This window comes from Nicotiana tabacum, chromosome 16 (assembly GCF_000715075.1).
Source record: "Nicotiana tabacum cultivar K326 chromosome 16, ASM71507v2, whole genome shotgun sequence".
Lineage (NCBI taxonomy): Eukaryota > Viridiplantae > Streptophyta > Magnoliopsida > Solanales > Solanaceae > Nicotiana > Nicotiana tabacum.
Window position 1 is genome coordinate 168,658,271 of NC_134095.1, and position 13,977 is coordinate 168,672,247.

At 33.4% G+C, this 13,977-nt stretch overlaps 1 protein-coding gene and 1 long non-coding RNA gene across 3 annotated transcripts; both read right to left on the reverse strand.

Moving 5' to 3' along the window:
* Window positions 1-4,527: 4,527 nt before the first annotated feature.
* Window positions 4,528-6,462, reverse strand: LOC142170606 (uncharacterized). 2 transcript variants are annotated; one of them, XR_012699874.1, is made up of 4 exons: window positions 6,355-6,462; window positions 6,092-6,152; window positions 5,738-5,788; window positions 4,528-5,029 (listed from the first exon to the last, which is right to left on the reverse strand). It is a non-coding gene; the product is annotated as an uncharacterized LOC142170606 (long non-coding RNA). The 2 variants fall into 2 exon arrangements; XR_012699873.1 differs by having other exon boundaries at window positions 4,528-5,788.
* Window positions 6,463-11,851: 5,389 nt separating this feature from the next.
* LOC107813399 (uncharacterized) lies at window positions 11,852-12,904 on the reverse strand. The gene has a single exon (XM_016638669.2). It carries the CDS (start codon window positions 12,902-12,904, stop codon window positions 11,852-11,854), a length of 1,053 nt encoding a protein of 350 aa, XP_016494155.2.
* Window positions 12,905-13,977: the final 1,073 nt, after the last annotated feature.

Below are 13,977 nucleotides of genomic sequence, written 5' to 3' on the forward strand. Positions count from 1 at the left end.
ATATGCTTTAAAACTATTAATACCAATACTAACATAGAAAAATATTGTTGGCTTTTTCAGATGAAATCTTCATCGAAAATATTAAATTTGAATTGAAAATGTATAGTTTATAACTTGTCCATCATTAGAGCCAATAAATAGTTCAAATAGCACGGCTATTGGGTATGGAAAAAATTCTGTTAGCGAGCGTTTCATTCTTAAATGGGGTTTATGTTGCGCGAATCTAAATAGGTATCTTTACACGAATAATCGGTCATATTTGTTGTTTACTTTTTCTAATTATATACAGAGATTATACATTGATTATACATAATTATATACATATAATACATAAATTATGCATATATTATATTTTTACCGGCTATTTTTAATTGAAGCGATTGGATGAGCGGCTATTTGGATTAATTCTTCTTCTAAATATAGTCGGACTGTTATGCAGGTACCAGACACGAGATACCGAATGGGTGGACCCAACCAAAAATAAAATGGGACGGCTACTTTAGTATTTTTTTTTCTTTTTTTTTTCTTTGAATTTTCTCATGTGGGGGAAGGCATATAAAATCTCCAAGATTCTCAATTATTTGGACCAAAGTGGGACAGAAATTAAATTTTGTAGCTTTGTATGATTGATGACTTCAACTATAATAATTTAGAAGAAGAAATTCGATACATCCAAAAATAATGCAATTGCAGTTCAGTCCAAGTATTTAAAAACACTTCATGAAATACAACATCCACGTAAAAGATAAAACAAAACCCAATATTTTTTTTAATTATTTTTTGCTTTTTAGTTAGATTTCTTTGACCCAAAAGATAATATTGAAATGTCACCTTTGGTCCACACTGTACCCAGACTACTGGAATTACTCTTAGGTTCATGAAGTTTCAGTAATTGTTACTAGGGCTGTGCACGGATCGGATCGGATCGGATTTAGCATATTTCGGATTCGAATTTCGGATTTCGGATTCTAGAAAATGCAATCTGAATCCGATCCGAATTATATCGGATCGGATCGGATATCGGATCGAATTATGATGCCTCAAAGTTAAACTAATATGTATATTTTCTTTGTAAAAGAGGCAATACATTAAGAAAAATTCATGTTTATGCAATTATGAGAGTACTATGGTGCCAATATAGCTAAATCTAGCAATTGTAAAGGTAATAACTTGGAGGTTGATGTAAATTAAAGTGTAGTATTTATACATGTCCTAATAATTTCGGATTTCGGATTGGATTGGATTAAAATATACCAATCCGAAATCCGATCCGAAATCCGAAATTTTAATAAACATAATCCGAAATCCGATCCAATCCGAAATCCGAAATTCAAAATTGAATGGATCAGTTCGGATTTCGGATATCCGATCCGAATGAACAGCCCTAATTGTTACAGTGCCTCCTGGAGTTTTCAAAATTAGAAAAGCTTAATTTCCTCATTTTGGAAATGGGATATGAACAAATACAACTTTTACGTAATCTTAATATTTTAGTTAGCAAATATTTTCACACTCATATCAAACACATTCTAAAATCTTACTATACCAATTTTAATTTCCAAATAAAAAGAGTACAATTAAATCTCTCTATAACAGTTTTCCTTTATAACAGTATTTCATTATAATGGACAAGTTTATTTTGGAACTAATTTTCATGTTATCTTATATTATATATTCTTAATAATATTATTTCGTTATAGCAGCGAAAAGATATCGAAATAAACAATATTTTTATAGACAAATTTGACTGTATTTGCAATTATAATAAGAAATATAAAAGAGTTATTTGATCACAGTATTTTTCTTTATAACAATATTTTCATTTAATGGCCAAGTTTATTCTAGAACTGATCATGTTATCTTATATTATATATTTTCTATAAAAGGATTTTGCTATAACAGCCAAAAAATTATCGGAACAAATAATACTATTATAAAAAGATTTGACAATATTTTCTATTACAATAGAAAATATAAAAGGAATTATTTGATAACACAAGATATGTTAGGGACCTCAATTTGTTCTATTATAGCACAATGCCAAGTTTCTATTTAGTCCACTCAAAATTTCAAAGCTTTTTTGATCCCAATTTCTATGGATGATTCTCCCCCAACCTACATATCTTTCTTCTTCAACTCTTCCCACTTGAACCCAAAGTGCCAAAAAAGAAATTGCTTGGACCACTATTTAAATGAACACTCCAAATGGCTAAAAATGAAAGGATTTTCCTTTGTCTCTTTTTAATTGAGTGTTTGAAACGTGGCACAATTATGATTGTCGGTGGCTATTGGCTATTGGCCAATTTTGGATATGAATGTTTATAATGAAGCACTCATTAGGTTGGGTATCCTAGGCAAGTAGTTTCAAAAGCTTATACTACCCCCCTCCCCCCCCCCCCCCCAAAATATAAAAAAAGATTTTCGAGTGAAATTCAAAAATAGTCGGATTTATCACTGGTAATTGAAAAATAATTATAGTTTTAAAAGTAATCAAAGTTTAGCTACTTTTCATGTAAAGATAAAATTTGAACAAAAACACTGATAAAAGTCCGAAAATATTTCAGCATAATATGCTGGAGTTCCAATTTTTTACATATGAGCTTGCAACATAATATGCTGAAATTTTATAATGTGTTGGAGTTCCATCATATTATGTTCCATCATAAATTTTATAAAGTTTATATGCAGAAGCTCTATAATCCCGCATATTATGCTGGAACTTTCCGTATTTAGGAGTTCCAACATAATATATTGTATATGCGGAAGCTCAATAGTCCAGCATATTATGCTGGAATTTTTCGTGTTTCAGCAAAAGAGTGACTATTTTTTAATGATTTCACAAATATTGGTTATTTTTCGATTACCAATCAGGAAAATGGTTAGCCCGTGCTATTTTGACGAGATTTTCGGATAGTAATAATATCTATGTAAATATTTTTCCGATCAACTAAGTTGAAACGGATTGCTTTAGTTTGATTCGAGTAAAGCGTATAAATATTAAGAATTTTTTTGAATCTTATGATTTTAAATTAAACGTGTTTATAATATTATCAAAAGAATCCTTTGAATCAGTATTTTTTCTTTTAACTAAAGTGAGGTAAAAATTATCAGGGAAATAATTTTTTGCAAGGTTAATAGCTAGTGCTTAACTAGTGATGATTAGCAAAAAAACGTATTTGTGATTAATCATTATAATTTGACTTAATCAATAGCATGATAAACATCATCAACCTTTTGGGGTAGGGAAATAGTTAAGAACCAATTGCATCATAAGTCATCATTAAACCTTTTGTTAGAGTGAAATTAGGATTCCCTTAATTTATGGCGTTTCAAGATAACTATATCACTTGAGAGTGTTAAATGGTACTTAATTAATTCTCAAGATTCATTTATTAAAATACGGTTGACTTGGCACATTGCTTAAGAAATACATTGAAAATAAGTACAGTCACATCTAAGGGTGTCTAACGGGCCGGATCAACCCGTTTCCGGACCGGCCCAGACCAGTTGAAGCCGGAACCGGACCGGATCGGTACAAGGGGGCCAGGTGGGCTGGGTTAAGGGGTAAGGGGGTTGGTCCAACCACCTTAGTTCCACCGGTTAACCGCATCGGTCAAACCCGATCAACACGATTCACTATAGAACCAGTTAACAGGCCCGACCGGATCGGACCGGCCCAAACCGGTTTAACGGCTACTTTTAATTTTTTTTAATTATTTCTGACTTTCTGACTGTTGGCAACAGTCTGCTGGGCCAAGGGGCCGTTGCCCAATGGCTATTTTGCACAAATAGCCCAAGGGACCGTTGCCCAATGGCCGTTGAATTTACTCTTTCTTTTCGTTAATTTACTTGTTGTTAAATGTAAACCTTTCAATTTGCAAGTTTGAATTTTGAAATAAATGTAGCACTTGCAATTTATAATTGCAATTTTTTTCCCATCTTCATTGTATTCTTTATATTTTTACTTTATATTAATATAGCTTACAATAGTTATACAAAATACAAAAAAGAATTAAAAATTACACTAACCCGGCCCGGCCGACCTCTTGTACCCGTAACCCTTACAGTTTATTTTTTACCCGGATGGACCCGAACCCGTTAAGCCTGGTAACTCCTAACCCGTAACCGGCTCGGTTTGAAACCCGAACGGTTTCAACTTTTCCCTACCTAGCCCGGCCCACCCGTTTAACACCTAAACCTCAATAATAGCATTCCTATATAATAATCATTTACTATTAAATTCGAGTTTTTTTCGGCACCAATTATTATGTTATGTTATAATATATGTCCTCTATAATAGCACTTCACTATAACAATAAAAAAATATCAAAACAAATGATGTTGTTATAGAGAGATTTGAAGGTAGTACTTAATAAAAAGGGTAAAATAAATATAAAATAATAAATTATTTATTTATTTTTCAAATTGGACAAGTGAAAACAAATATTTATATTTAGTATAGTGAAAAAGTAAACGTGAACGGAGGCATCAATTATCAATTTGACTTGTAAGTAATTTGGATTTGACACTATTGTAGTTGTATGTCACGACCCAAACTGGAGGGCCATGACTAGCACCCGACATACTTGTCGAGCACCAACGTACATTTTATCTAACCTTCTTTATTATCTTTTATGGCCAACGAGATCAATATAATTGGTAGACATGGATCATGCACAACTAACAACAAAAGATGATGACATGAACATACATGTTTGGATGACCAGACAATCAAGACACTATATATAAGGTACGAGCTACCATGCTACCATGCTACCATGAAAGAGTACAACAAAAATCAACCGACAAAGCATACCAAACTATACATGAGTCGGCACTTGTCTATGAGCCTCTAAAAGAACATAAGTGCTGCAACATTCCTAGAACAGGGCCCCGACATACCCATAACGTCTATAACAAAAATGCATACCAAGACCACGACAAGTCTGAAGAAGGGATCTCGCCAATCACCGCTGAATTGGACCACCTACTGTGGTTGGGGGAGCTGCACCTGGCTGTCTATCAGGACCTGCAGCACGACATGCAGCGTCCACAAATAAAAGGACGTCAGTACGAATAAAGTACTGAGTATGTAAGGCAGGGAACCATAAGTACGAACAGTAATGTAAGCAGGAATAAAGAATATATAACCTGTAACGTCTGGGTACCTCTGAGGGCTACTGACATGCAATGCATGATACATATGTATATATGCATAAACTTTTAAAACATACGCCTCTGTGGGCATCATTATCATCATATCATACCCGGCCGAAAGAGGACTCGGTAAAACCATACCCGACCATCATAAGGTTCAGTAGAATCGTACCCGGCCATGTGGAGCTCGGTAAAACCCAACTGATCAGTGGTTGCATAATATGTTCCGTACCCGGCCGACTATAGCGCGGCTCGGTAGAGTAAAATAGATACATATATAATACTGCATGCTCGACTCATGGAATCATGTTCTAAACCTTTCGGAGTGACGTAAGGTCGGTATCCTTTGTACACGTTATTAGGACTAACTCTTCACTATGAACCTTATAAGAATTAGGAAGTATCAACAACATTGATAATATAAGAATAAGAGAAGCAACATCAACATTAATCGTTCCATAAGAGGGAAAATAATGTAAGTACTGCTAGCTTCTAAGAGTACAGTATCTTTGGAAGCTCGTTCATTACATTATGTATAATCGGAGTCGTGCAAAAGAAGGAAAAGGATAGCCTCACATACCTTGTATATACTGCCCAACCTCAAGCTATGCAAATGTCAAGACTCCTTAGTCTACAATAGGAGAAATGACACCATCGTTAATGTTTAAGCGTCAGAACTATTATGTACCGACCACAACCTATTTTATGATGAAACGGACAGCACCTCCCCTATTTATATGACTTACACAAGTGAAAAAAATCACCAAAAAGCCTAAACAACATTAATGTTAATCATATTGAACCTCCCAAAATAGTCCACCAACCGATAACATTACTACCAAGCCTTTCGATATATATTCCACAAGTTATAGCTTCATTGACTTAGCCGCAACTTAGATAATCTTAAATACATATAGAGTAAGAGGTTACTTACCTTTATACAGAAAGAACAACTCCAATTTGACCTTAATTTTCCATGAAATATCCCTCCAATGCTGCCACAACAACAAGAAAACGAAACTAGCAATCAATTAGTGTTTTTTGGCAATAAAATCACTTTAGAAGGCTTGAAATCTCCTAGGGTTGATATTAAGAACTTGAGGGAGTATTTACAGAACATAAACCTTTTAAAACAACCTCCCACACGAGTTGGAACAACACAAAAATGAGCAACAACAAGAAGAAAAAGAAACTTACTAGCGCCACGGGATTCCCGACACTTGATTTATGTTGTTTGCCCTTTGTTTGGGTCTTGAATCTTGAGAGAACCTTGAGAGGGTGTTCCTAGGGTTCTAAGGTCTGAATATCGTGAAAAAAATGACTTGAAACGGGTTGGAGGCATCATATATATACCCAAATGTCTTAAACCGCCTAAGTGGGCCCCATAGAGAGGTGCTTGGCACAGTCTCACGAAAACGCGAATATCTCTCTACTCCGAGATCGTATCGATAAACGGTTTAATGCGTTGGAAACTAGACTCATAGATCTTCAATTTGGTAGGTAAATTACCCCATAATTCTAAGTAAATTGGGATAAAAGCTTAGTAGCATTTGACCTAATGTTTAAGTAAATTTATAAACCTAAGTTGTGACAACTTTTGTCGACTTTTATCTCATAACTCGTTTGACTTCAAGACTTATAATACGGATATTATATGATTCAAATACCTTAAAACACTACCTCTTGAGTGTACTAAGCACCTCTAGGTTTATCCGAAAATACGGCTGACAACATCCTTGATTCGTTTAACTTCTAATACTTGTTAACCACCCTTATACACCTTTGTATTATTTAAGACCAATATGATTAACTTCTTATCATCTTAAAGATAATCTCTTCATGGATTTTCATTGACTACCTTATGGCATGAGCTAATATACATGAATATGGGTTGTAACACCAGATTTCTACTTTGTGTCTCAAATTAATTTATTTTGAAAGAACTTTTGAGATATTCCACTCTTTATTAATTAGTTGGACTTTGTGCTGAATGCTTAAATCCCCTATTTCCCTTAGGGGTCGTTTGGTAGGGTGTATAAGAATAGTGCAGAATAATGTGTATTAGTAATGCAAGCATTAGTTATGCAAATATTATTTTTTATCTATAGTTTGGTGTGGTGTATTAAAATTATAATGCATTACATAATTTTTTAAAAAAATAGTTGCTTACAAAAATGCCCTCCATATTCTCTAGCTTTAAGGGACTTTAAGGACAATTTTGTCTTTAACCATGCTAATGCATGCATTAAAGCTTTGGTATTACTAATGCCATAGTTTTCTATGCATTACTTATGCATAGGATAATGCCAAGTATGATGTATAACTAATACAAGTATTAGTTATACACAAGTTGACAAAAGATACCAAACAAGGTATTAGTAATGCATAGAGCTAATGCTTGCATTATTTTTTCTAATACCTCCTACCAAACGACCCCTTAGTTTTTTAAGGGCAAATTTGAACTATTGAGAGTGGAGTCAATTCCCCGCCAAGACATTCAAAAAATATTATATTATGAAAGGAGAGTTAAGATTAAATAATTGAAAGTTGACTTGGGTTGTGCAAGATTGAGTAACCATTATAGTATTTTAATATTCTAGAATTTAAATAATTGTGGAGACAAAAAATAGTGTACTATATTTAAGATGCAATTAAAGAGAGTTTGCGTAATTAAAGGATAATTCTTTTGCTCATCTCAATGAGTTAAAATAACAATAATTAGATTATTCGAGGAAACGTCAATGTAGCTTCTACTAAGGAGATCAGCATAGAGAGCAGTGAAGTCAAAAATAAATTTATTCTTTCTATGTTTTCCCTTATTTTCTTAAATAAATAACTTGCTCAATAGGTTTTTAATTAACCTATAGTTTAAAATTACTATCATGTTGGAGCTAAATTACGAATTAAGGACAAAAAACGAGATTTTCTGCTACCGCTCTTTTTCATGTTTTACTCTAGCGAATGAGAGCCTTATAGCAACGGTTAAGTTGTATTCTCGTGGCATATAAGTCATGGTTTCGAACTTTGAAATCCGCAATTAATGTTTGTATCAGGGAGGTTGTCTACATCACAATCCTTTAAAATGTAGCTCTTCTTGGGACCCCACGTGAACCAATGGCGGACGCACGTGGTGGCAAGCGGGTTCAACTGAAACCGCTTCATCGAAAAATAATACTGTGTATATGTATAAATTACGATTAAAGCTGCGTAAATTTTGTACAAATATTTTATTTGAACCCACTTGACAACTACTATTTTACTACTAAAGTTATGTGTTGATTGAACCCGCTTGCACAAAATTCTGGGTCCGCCATTGGCGTGAACCAGAAGCGGCTCGACCTAGGATTTGAAGGTCGGGGGTACACTTTTAGATTCAACCAAAATCTGCTTTGTATATAGGGTGTCAATTACTAATATATCACTATTTTCTAAAGTTATATATATATGAAGTTTTTGTCGAACTTTATAAATGCCGATGACACCTCTTGGTATAGTATAGGTTCGCCTTTGACGTGAACGCATAATACTTTGTGCACCGGGTTGATTAACTCTTCGACTTTTTGGTTAGCTGGAAAAGCTTGCAAAAAGTTAGTCTTAAGAACAAAAAAGAAGTGCAAAGTCTTGAAATAATCATATCTTCTTGGCTAAGATTTCCTTTGTTGTGTTTCTTTTATTTTTTAATAGTTTTACTAAAGTTTGAAAAAAGGGGAAGAAACAAAGGGAAAATTAAGGTGGAAATGTGTTAAATAAATGATTCATCACATGGTTTCAATCAATGTTCTCTCCACTCTCAAAAAGCTTAAGTACCTCATATTCCTTCAATGTCTCTTTAACTTTTTGAGTTTACCCTGCCATTAATCTTGGGTGATTAATTAAATAAATGTGATTTAAGTAATGTAATTTCTTAAGACGTAATTAATGGGGAGACATAAATTGTGTGTGCAAGATTTAATATACATTTAATTAAAGTTTGCATATCAATATGATGATTCGAGGAAAGGCAATAGAGTAATGTGAACTTAGAAATAAATTATTATTCTCTTTATTCTACCTATTCATAAATAGTTAAATACCAAGACCCTTTTAAGCTCTTATTTTATTTTCCTTGGTAGCGGAGAAAGTTAGCAATATATTACAAGCACAAAACCCCTTAACGAAATATTGTTAGCCTTTTTTATCCTTTTCAAATAGAGTCACATTATACGCTTCGTATAATGTCATTTGATATATATATGCTTCGATTATATCAGTTTCCTGATGTGTTACTGCTTCTCCTTCTGTATTTCTTTGTCATAATTGTTGTGATTATGGCTTCCTTAAGCCGAGGGTCTATCGAAAACAACTTCTCTACTTTTACAATGTAGGGATAAGATTTACGTACACATTACTCTCCATAGGCCTATTACAACAACAACAACAACAACAATAACAACACATTATAATTTCATAAGTGGGGTCTGGGAGAGTAGGATGTACGCAGCCTTACCCCGACTCTGGAAGGACAGAGAAACTATTTCCGATAGATCCTCGGCTAAAGAAGGTGAAAGAAGCCCTGATAGCAACTAATAACAAGACAAATAATTAGAAAACTAAATCGTCTCTCTCTCTCTCCATATATATATATATATATATATATATATATATATATATATATATATATATATATATATATATATACTATATTAAAAGCACGAAAGCCCTTAGCGAAATGTCGTTCGACCTTTTTACCCTTAAAAATCGACTTTACACTAGATAAAATTGTAATTTAAGTTGTCTTCCTAATATTTAAGAATATACATTCAATTACCATTTATGCTAATTTTCCTAAAGTTAGAACTTTAAAATCAACTAGAATTAATTTGTTGATCTTTCCTTATTAGATTGTATTACAATTTTATTTGCAATAGGAAGACGTGATTTTAATACAATAAAGACTTTTGTTTCAAAAGGAAAAACAATACTAGCTTTTTACCACGTCTAATCTCCATATCATTTGTAGGATTTTAAATTAAAACGTTAAAAAAAGAAAGAAAGAGAAGATTAATCAAGTACACTACTATATTGATTAATTTCTAGAATACATAATAACTTACATATCGTTCTATCTATCTATATTAAATGCAAGAAGGTCCTTAATGATATATCGTTCGCTTTTTTTTACCGTCGACTAAAGAAGGTAAAAAAAGCCCTGATAGCAACTAATAACAAGACAAATAATTAAAAAACTAAATCGAAGATAGCAACAGAAAATATTTATCTATATCTATATCTATATCAAACCGAACCAATCGACTATAGAAGTAGCTATTTAAAATTTATTTTATATATATATATGTGTGTGTGTGTGTGTGTGTGTTACTTTCCAAAGTTTGGCGGTGAAGACTCAGATCGATTACCTTCTCCTCAAAAGGTGTAATAGAGGGTAGTGCAAGGATTGCAAGGTTATCCCTATTTTTTCTCTCCTTTAATATATTTAGTCAAAAGGAAGGAAAGAAAGGGAACAAAGGGGGAAAAAATAGGGTGAAAATGTGTTACATAACACATGGTTTCAATCAATGCATTCACCAATCTCCAAGCCTTTAGCTGCCTCATCACATTCCTTTCATGACTCTTTTCCTTCATTTTTATGCCATTTTTGACCTCCTCGTTTAAGCCCGCTTATGGTGCGTGAAGCCCGCTTATGGTGCGTGTGCACTGATTATGTTCAAAGTAAACCCTTCGGTAACTAATATTCTCGATTTTTAATCACAAGTCTCAAGTTTAGGATTTAAAAATGAAAAAAGTCGGTAAATAATGTTTGTGCCGCTGATGAATTTTACTGACACGAATTTAAAATAATCAAATTATTAAATTCAGATACTGAATCAACGACAACAAAAATAAACAAACTCAATGTAATTTTACAAGTGAGGTATGAGGAGGTAGTATGTACGTCGCCTTAATCGTACCTTACGGAGGATGTTTATGATAGATCTTCGGCTCAAATTCCGATACTGAATTATTTAAATGAAAAAAAAAGAAAAAATAGGAATAAAAATTAGTTTGAATTGCTAATGCAAGATAGACACAAGGACCTGATTAGACTGTCCCTCATTAAGAATGACAGCAGGCTTTCTGCTACCAATAATTATGAATGCCAGTTCCTTCACTAAATACTGTAATTACTCCTTTGTTTTTATTGGAGTAATTAATTTCTTATCATAAATCAACTGCCAAATGAAATTAAATAAAACTAAATTATTCGACTAAATATTAAAGTATTCAGGAAAATTTATTCAAAAATTTAGGAGTGAAAATATATGTTTCTATATGAAAAAACAAAGGGTGATGAAGCAAAATTCTTTTACATTATCAGTATTGAGTTATAACCAACTAAATTATACTGTAGCATAAAAATGTAAGAGCAGCCTGATGCACTAAGCTCCCGCTATGCGCGGAGACCAGGTAACGACCGGACGACAAGGATCTATAACGCGGTCTTATCTGCATTTATGCAAAAAACTATTTCCACGGCTTGAACTTGTGATCTTCTGGTCACATGGCAACAACTTGACCAGTTAATCAAAAGAAATTGTCTATATAAAAACTTAAAATATTATTGAACAAATTGTATTATGAACAAAATACTACAAAAACTCCCAAAAAGAGCACAAAAAATATATAAAACTGTATATTTTTTTTTTTCTCTTGGCTACTAACAATCACTATAAGCTATAGAATCCAAAGGAGATGAACACAAATACTTTTTAAAAACAGAATTAATATCTAAATTACTATTCCCACGTCTAACAATAGGATATTTTGATACTATAGACAAAGAATTAAAACCCGATTTCGAGTTCGAGTTTGAGTTCAACCCAGTGAGTGAACTCAGTTCATGAATTGACTCACCCGAGTTGATCAAATTCACATTCTTTAACATGAACTCATTTCCAACGAGTTGGTTGAATAATCCTGACTCGGACACGGAGTTCTTCTTCTTGTGTTGAATTGCGACGCGCGCAATTTCTGTTACCATAGCATTTGACATTCTTCGTATACCTCTAGCTCCACCAAATACAATCCCCGAGTCAACTAGTTTTTTCTCCGAGTTCTTTTTCTTATGTGCGATTGTTGGTAATACAACGGTTTCTGGACTACGATTCTTGAGTTGACTCAGTGAGTCACCGAGTACGAGATGATCCTTAACATCTATTAGCATAATGTGCTTGTAATTTCTTCGAATTCTTCCTAATAACATTGGATAACAAGCCCATCTTCTTAAATTCAATGGAACATGGTCTAAAAATCCACTTAAAGAATTCTCAGGGTCGAGTTCATCCACGTCGAAACTCACGACCGAGCCATAACTCAACCGAGTTGACCGAGTTGACTCAGTTTTATTCCCAATTTCGTCATTACTGCTGCGAATTTTGCGACCCCAAATGGGTTCTCCACTTGAATTCTCTTTCTTGCTCGAAATCACGAACTGGGTCGGGTCGAAAGTAGTCGAAGAAGTATAAATGTCTGTTTCCTTACAGTAGCCATGAATGAGTTTCAAGAACGAGGTGTTCTCTTCAACAATGGCGTTATCAAATGAACTCGACTTTGATGGAAATATTAACAAAATATCTGATTTTGACGTAACACTTGATCTGTGTATAAGCCTGAGGAATGATTTCAGTTCATTAACCGTAACGGATTCAACTACATGAGCAATAATAACATCATTCATTGCTCTTGTTCCTCGTCTGTATAAAGAACCCATTCCTTGTAATGCATGTGGGGAAATTAATTTGTTGGGTTTTTTCCTAGGGTTTAAATATGAAGAACTTAGTTGTTTTCTTGAATTGAAATGATGAGGTGAAGTGGGTTCAAAAGTTGAGAGAGTAAAGAGAAGAAGAGTAATGAAAATGAGAAGAGCACAAATTGAAATGGTGGATTGAGCTTTTGAGAGAAGTTGAGTTGAATTTGAACGTTTGAGAATTGCATTAATGGATTTGAATGAAGGAGAAGAAGAGGAAGAAAAAGAGAAATTATTGGGTTTTTTGTTGAGAATTTTGTTGTTGTTGTTGTTATCTTCTTCTTCTGGGAAGAAAATGAAGAGGAAGCCCATTGCCCAACTTTCACTACTATTGTTAGTGCTATTGGAGTTGCTTTCTTTGGTTTTTGCTGTAAATCCCATAGCCAAATTACTTTCTCTCTCACTCTCACACACACAAGCTTTTTGTTTCTCTCTCTAGATAGCTCTATATTCTTGTGATTGTTGTTGGGTTTCTCTCTCTAAATAGCTTTCAATCTTCCACCTCCATATATATATATATATATATGAAGTTATAATGAACTTTCTTTGTCTCTTTCTTGGAGGTGTGATTAGGAAGATGTTAAAATGATTAAGGGGCAAAAAGGGTATATATTATATTTTTCTCGGTTATCTTATTTTTCTAGCTTTAAAAAAGTGATTATTTATGGGTCTATCGAAAACAACTTTTTTGTTTTCATAAGGTAGGAGTAAGACTGCTTACACACTACCTTCTCCAAATCTCACTTATGAGATTACACTGGATTTATCGTTATTGTTGTTATCTTAGTTTTCTAGCTTTGATTACTGCTTTTCTTTCTCATGGCTTCTTCACGAGTATTATTTTATTTTTCAAAAGTATTGTGATTATGCTTTCCTTAAACCGAGGGTCTATCGGAAAGAATCTCTCTATTTTTACAAGGTAGAGATAACGTTTGCGTATATACTACCTTCCTCATATTCTTCTTGTGAGATTACACCGGAGATGTTGATGTTGTTGTTATTGTTGTTATAATTATACTTGATCAAGTTTTTCCTTT

Coding starts and splice junctions, on each gene's coding strand:
- LOC107813399 (XM_016638669.2), bottom strand. CDS start 12,904: ATGGGTTCTTTATACAGACGAGGAACAAGAGCAATGAATGATGTTATT.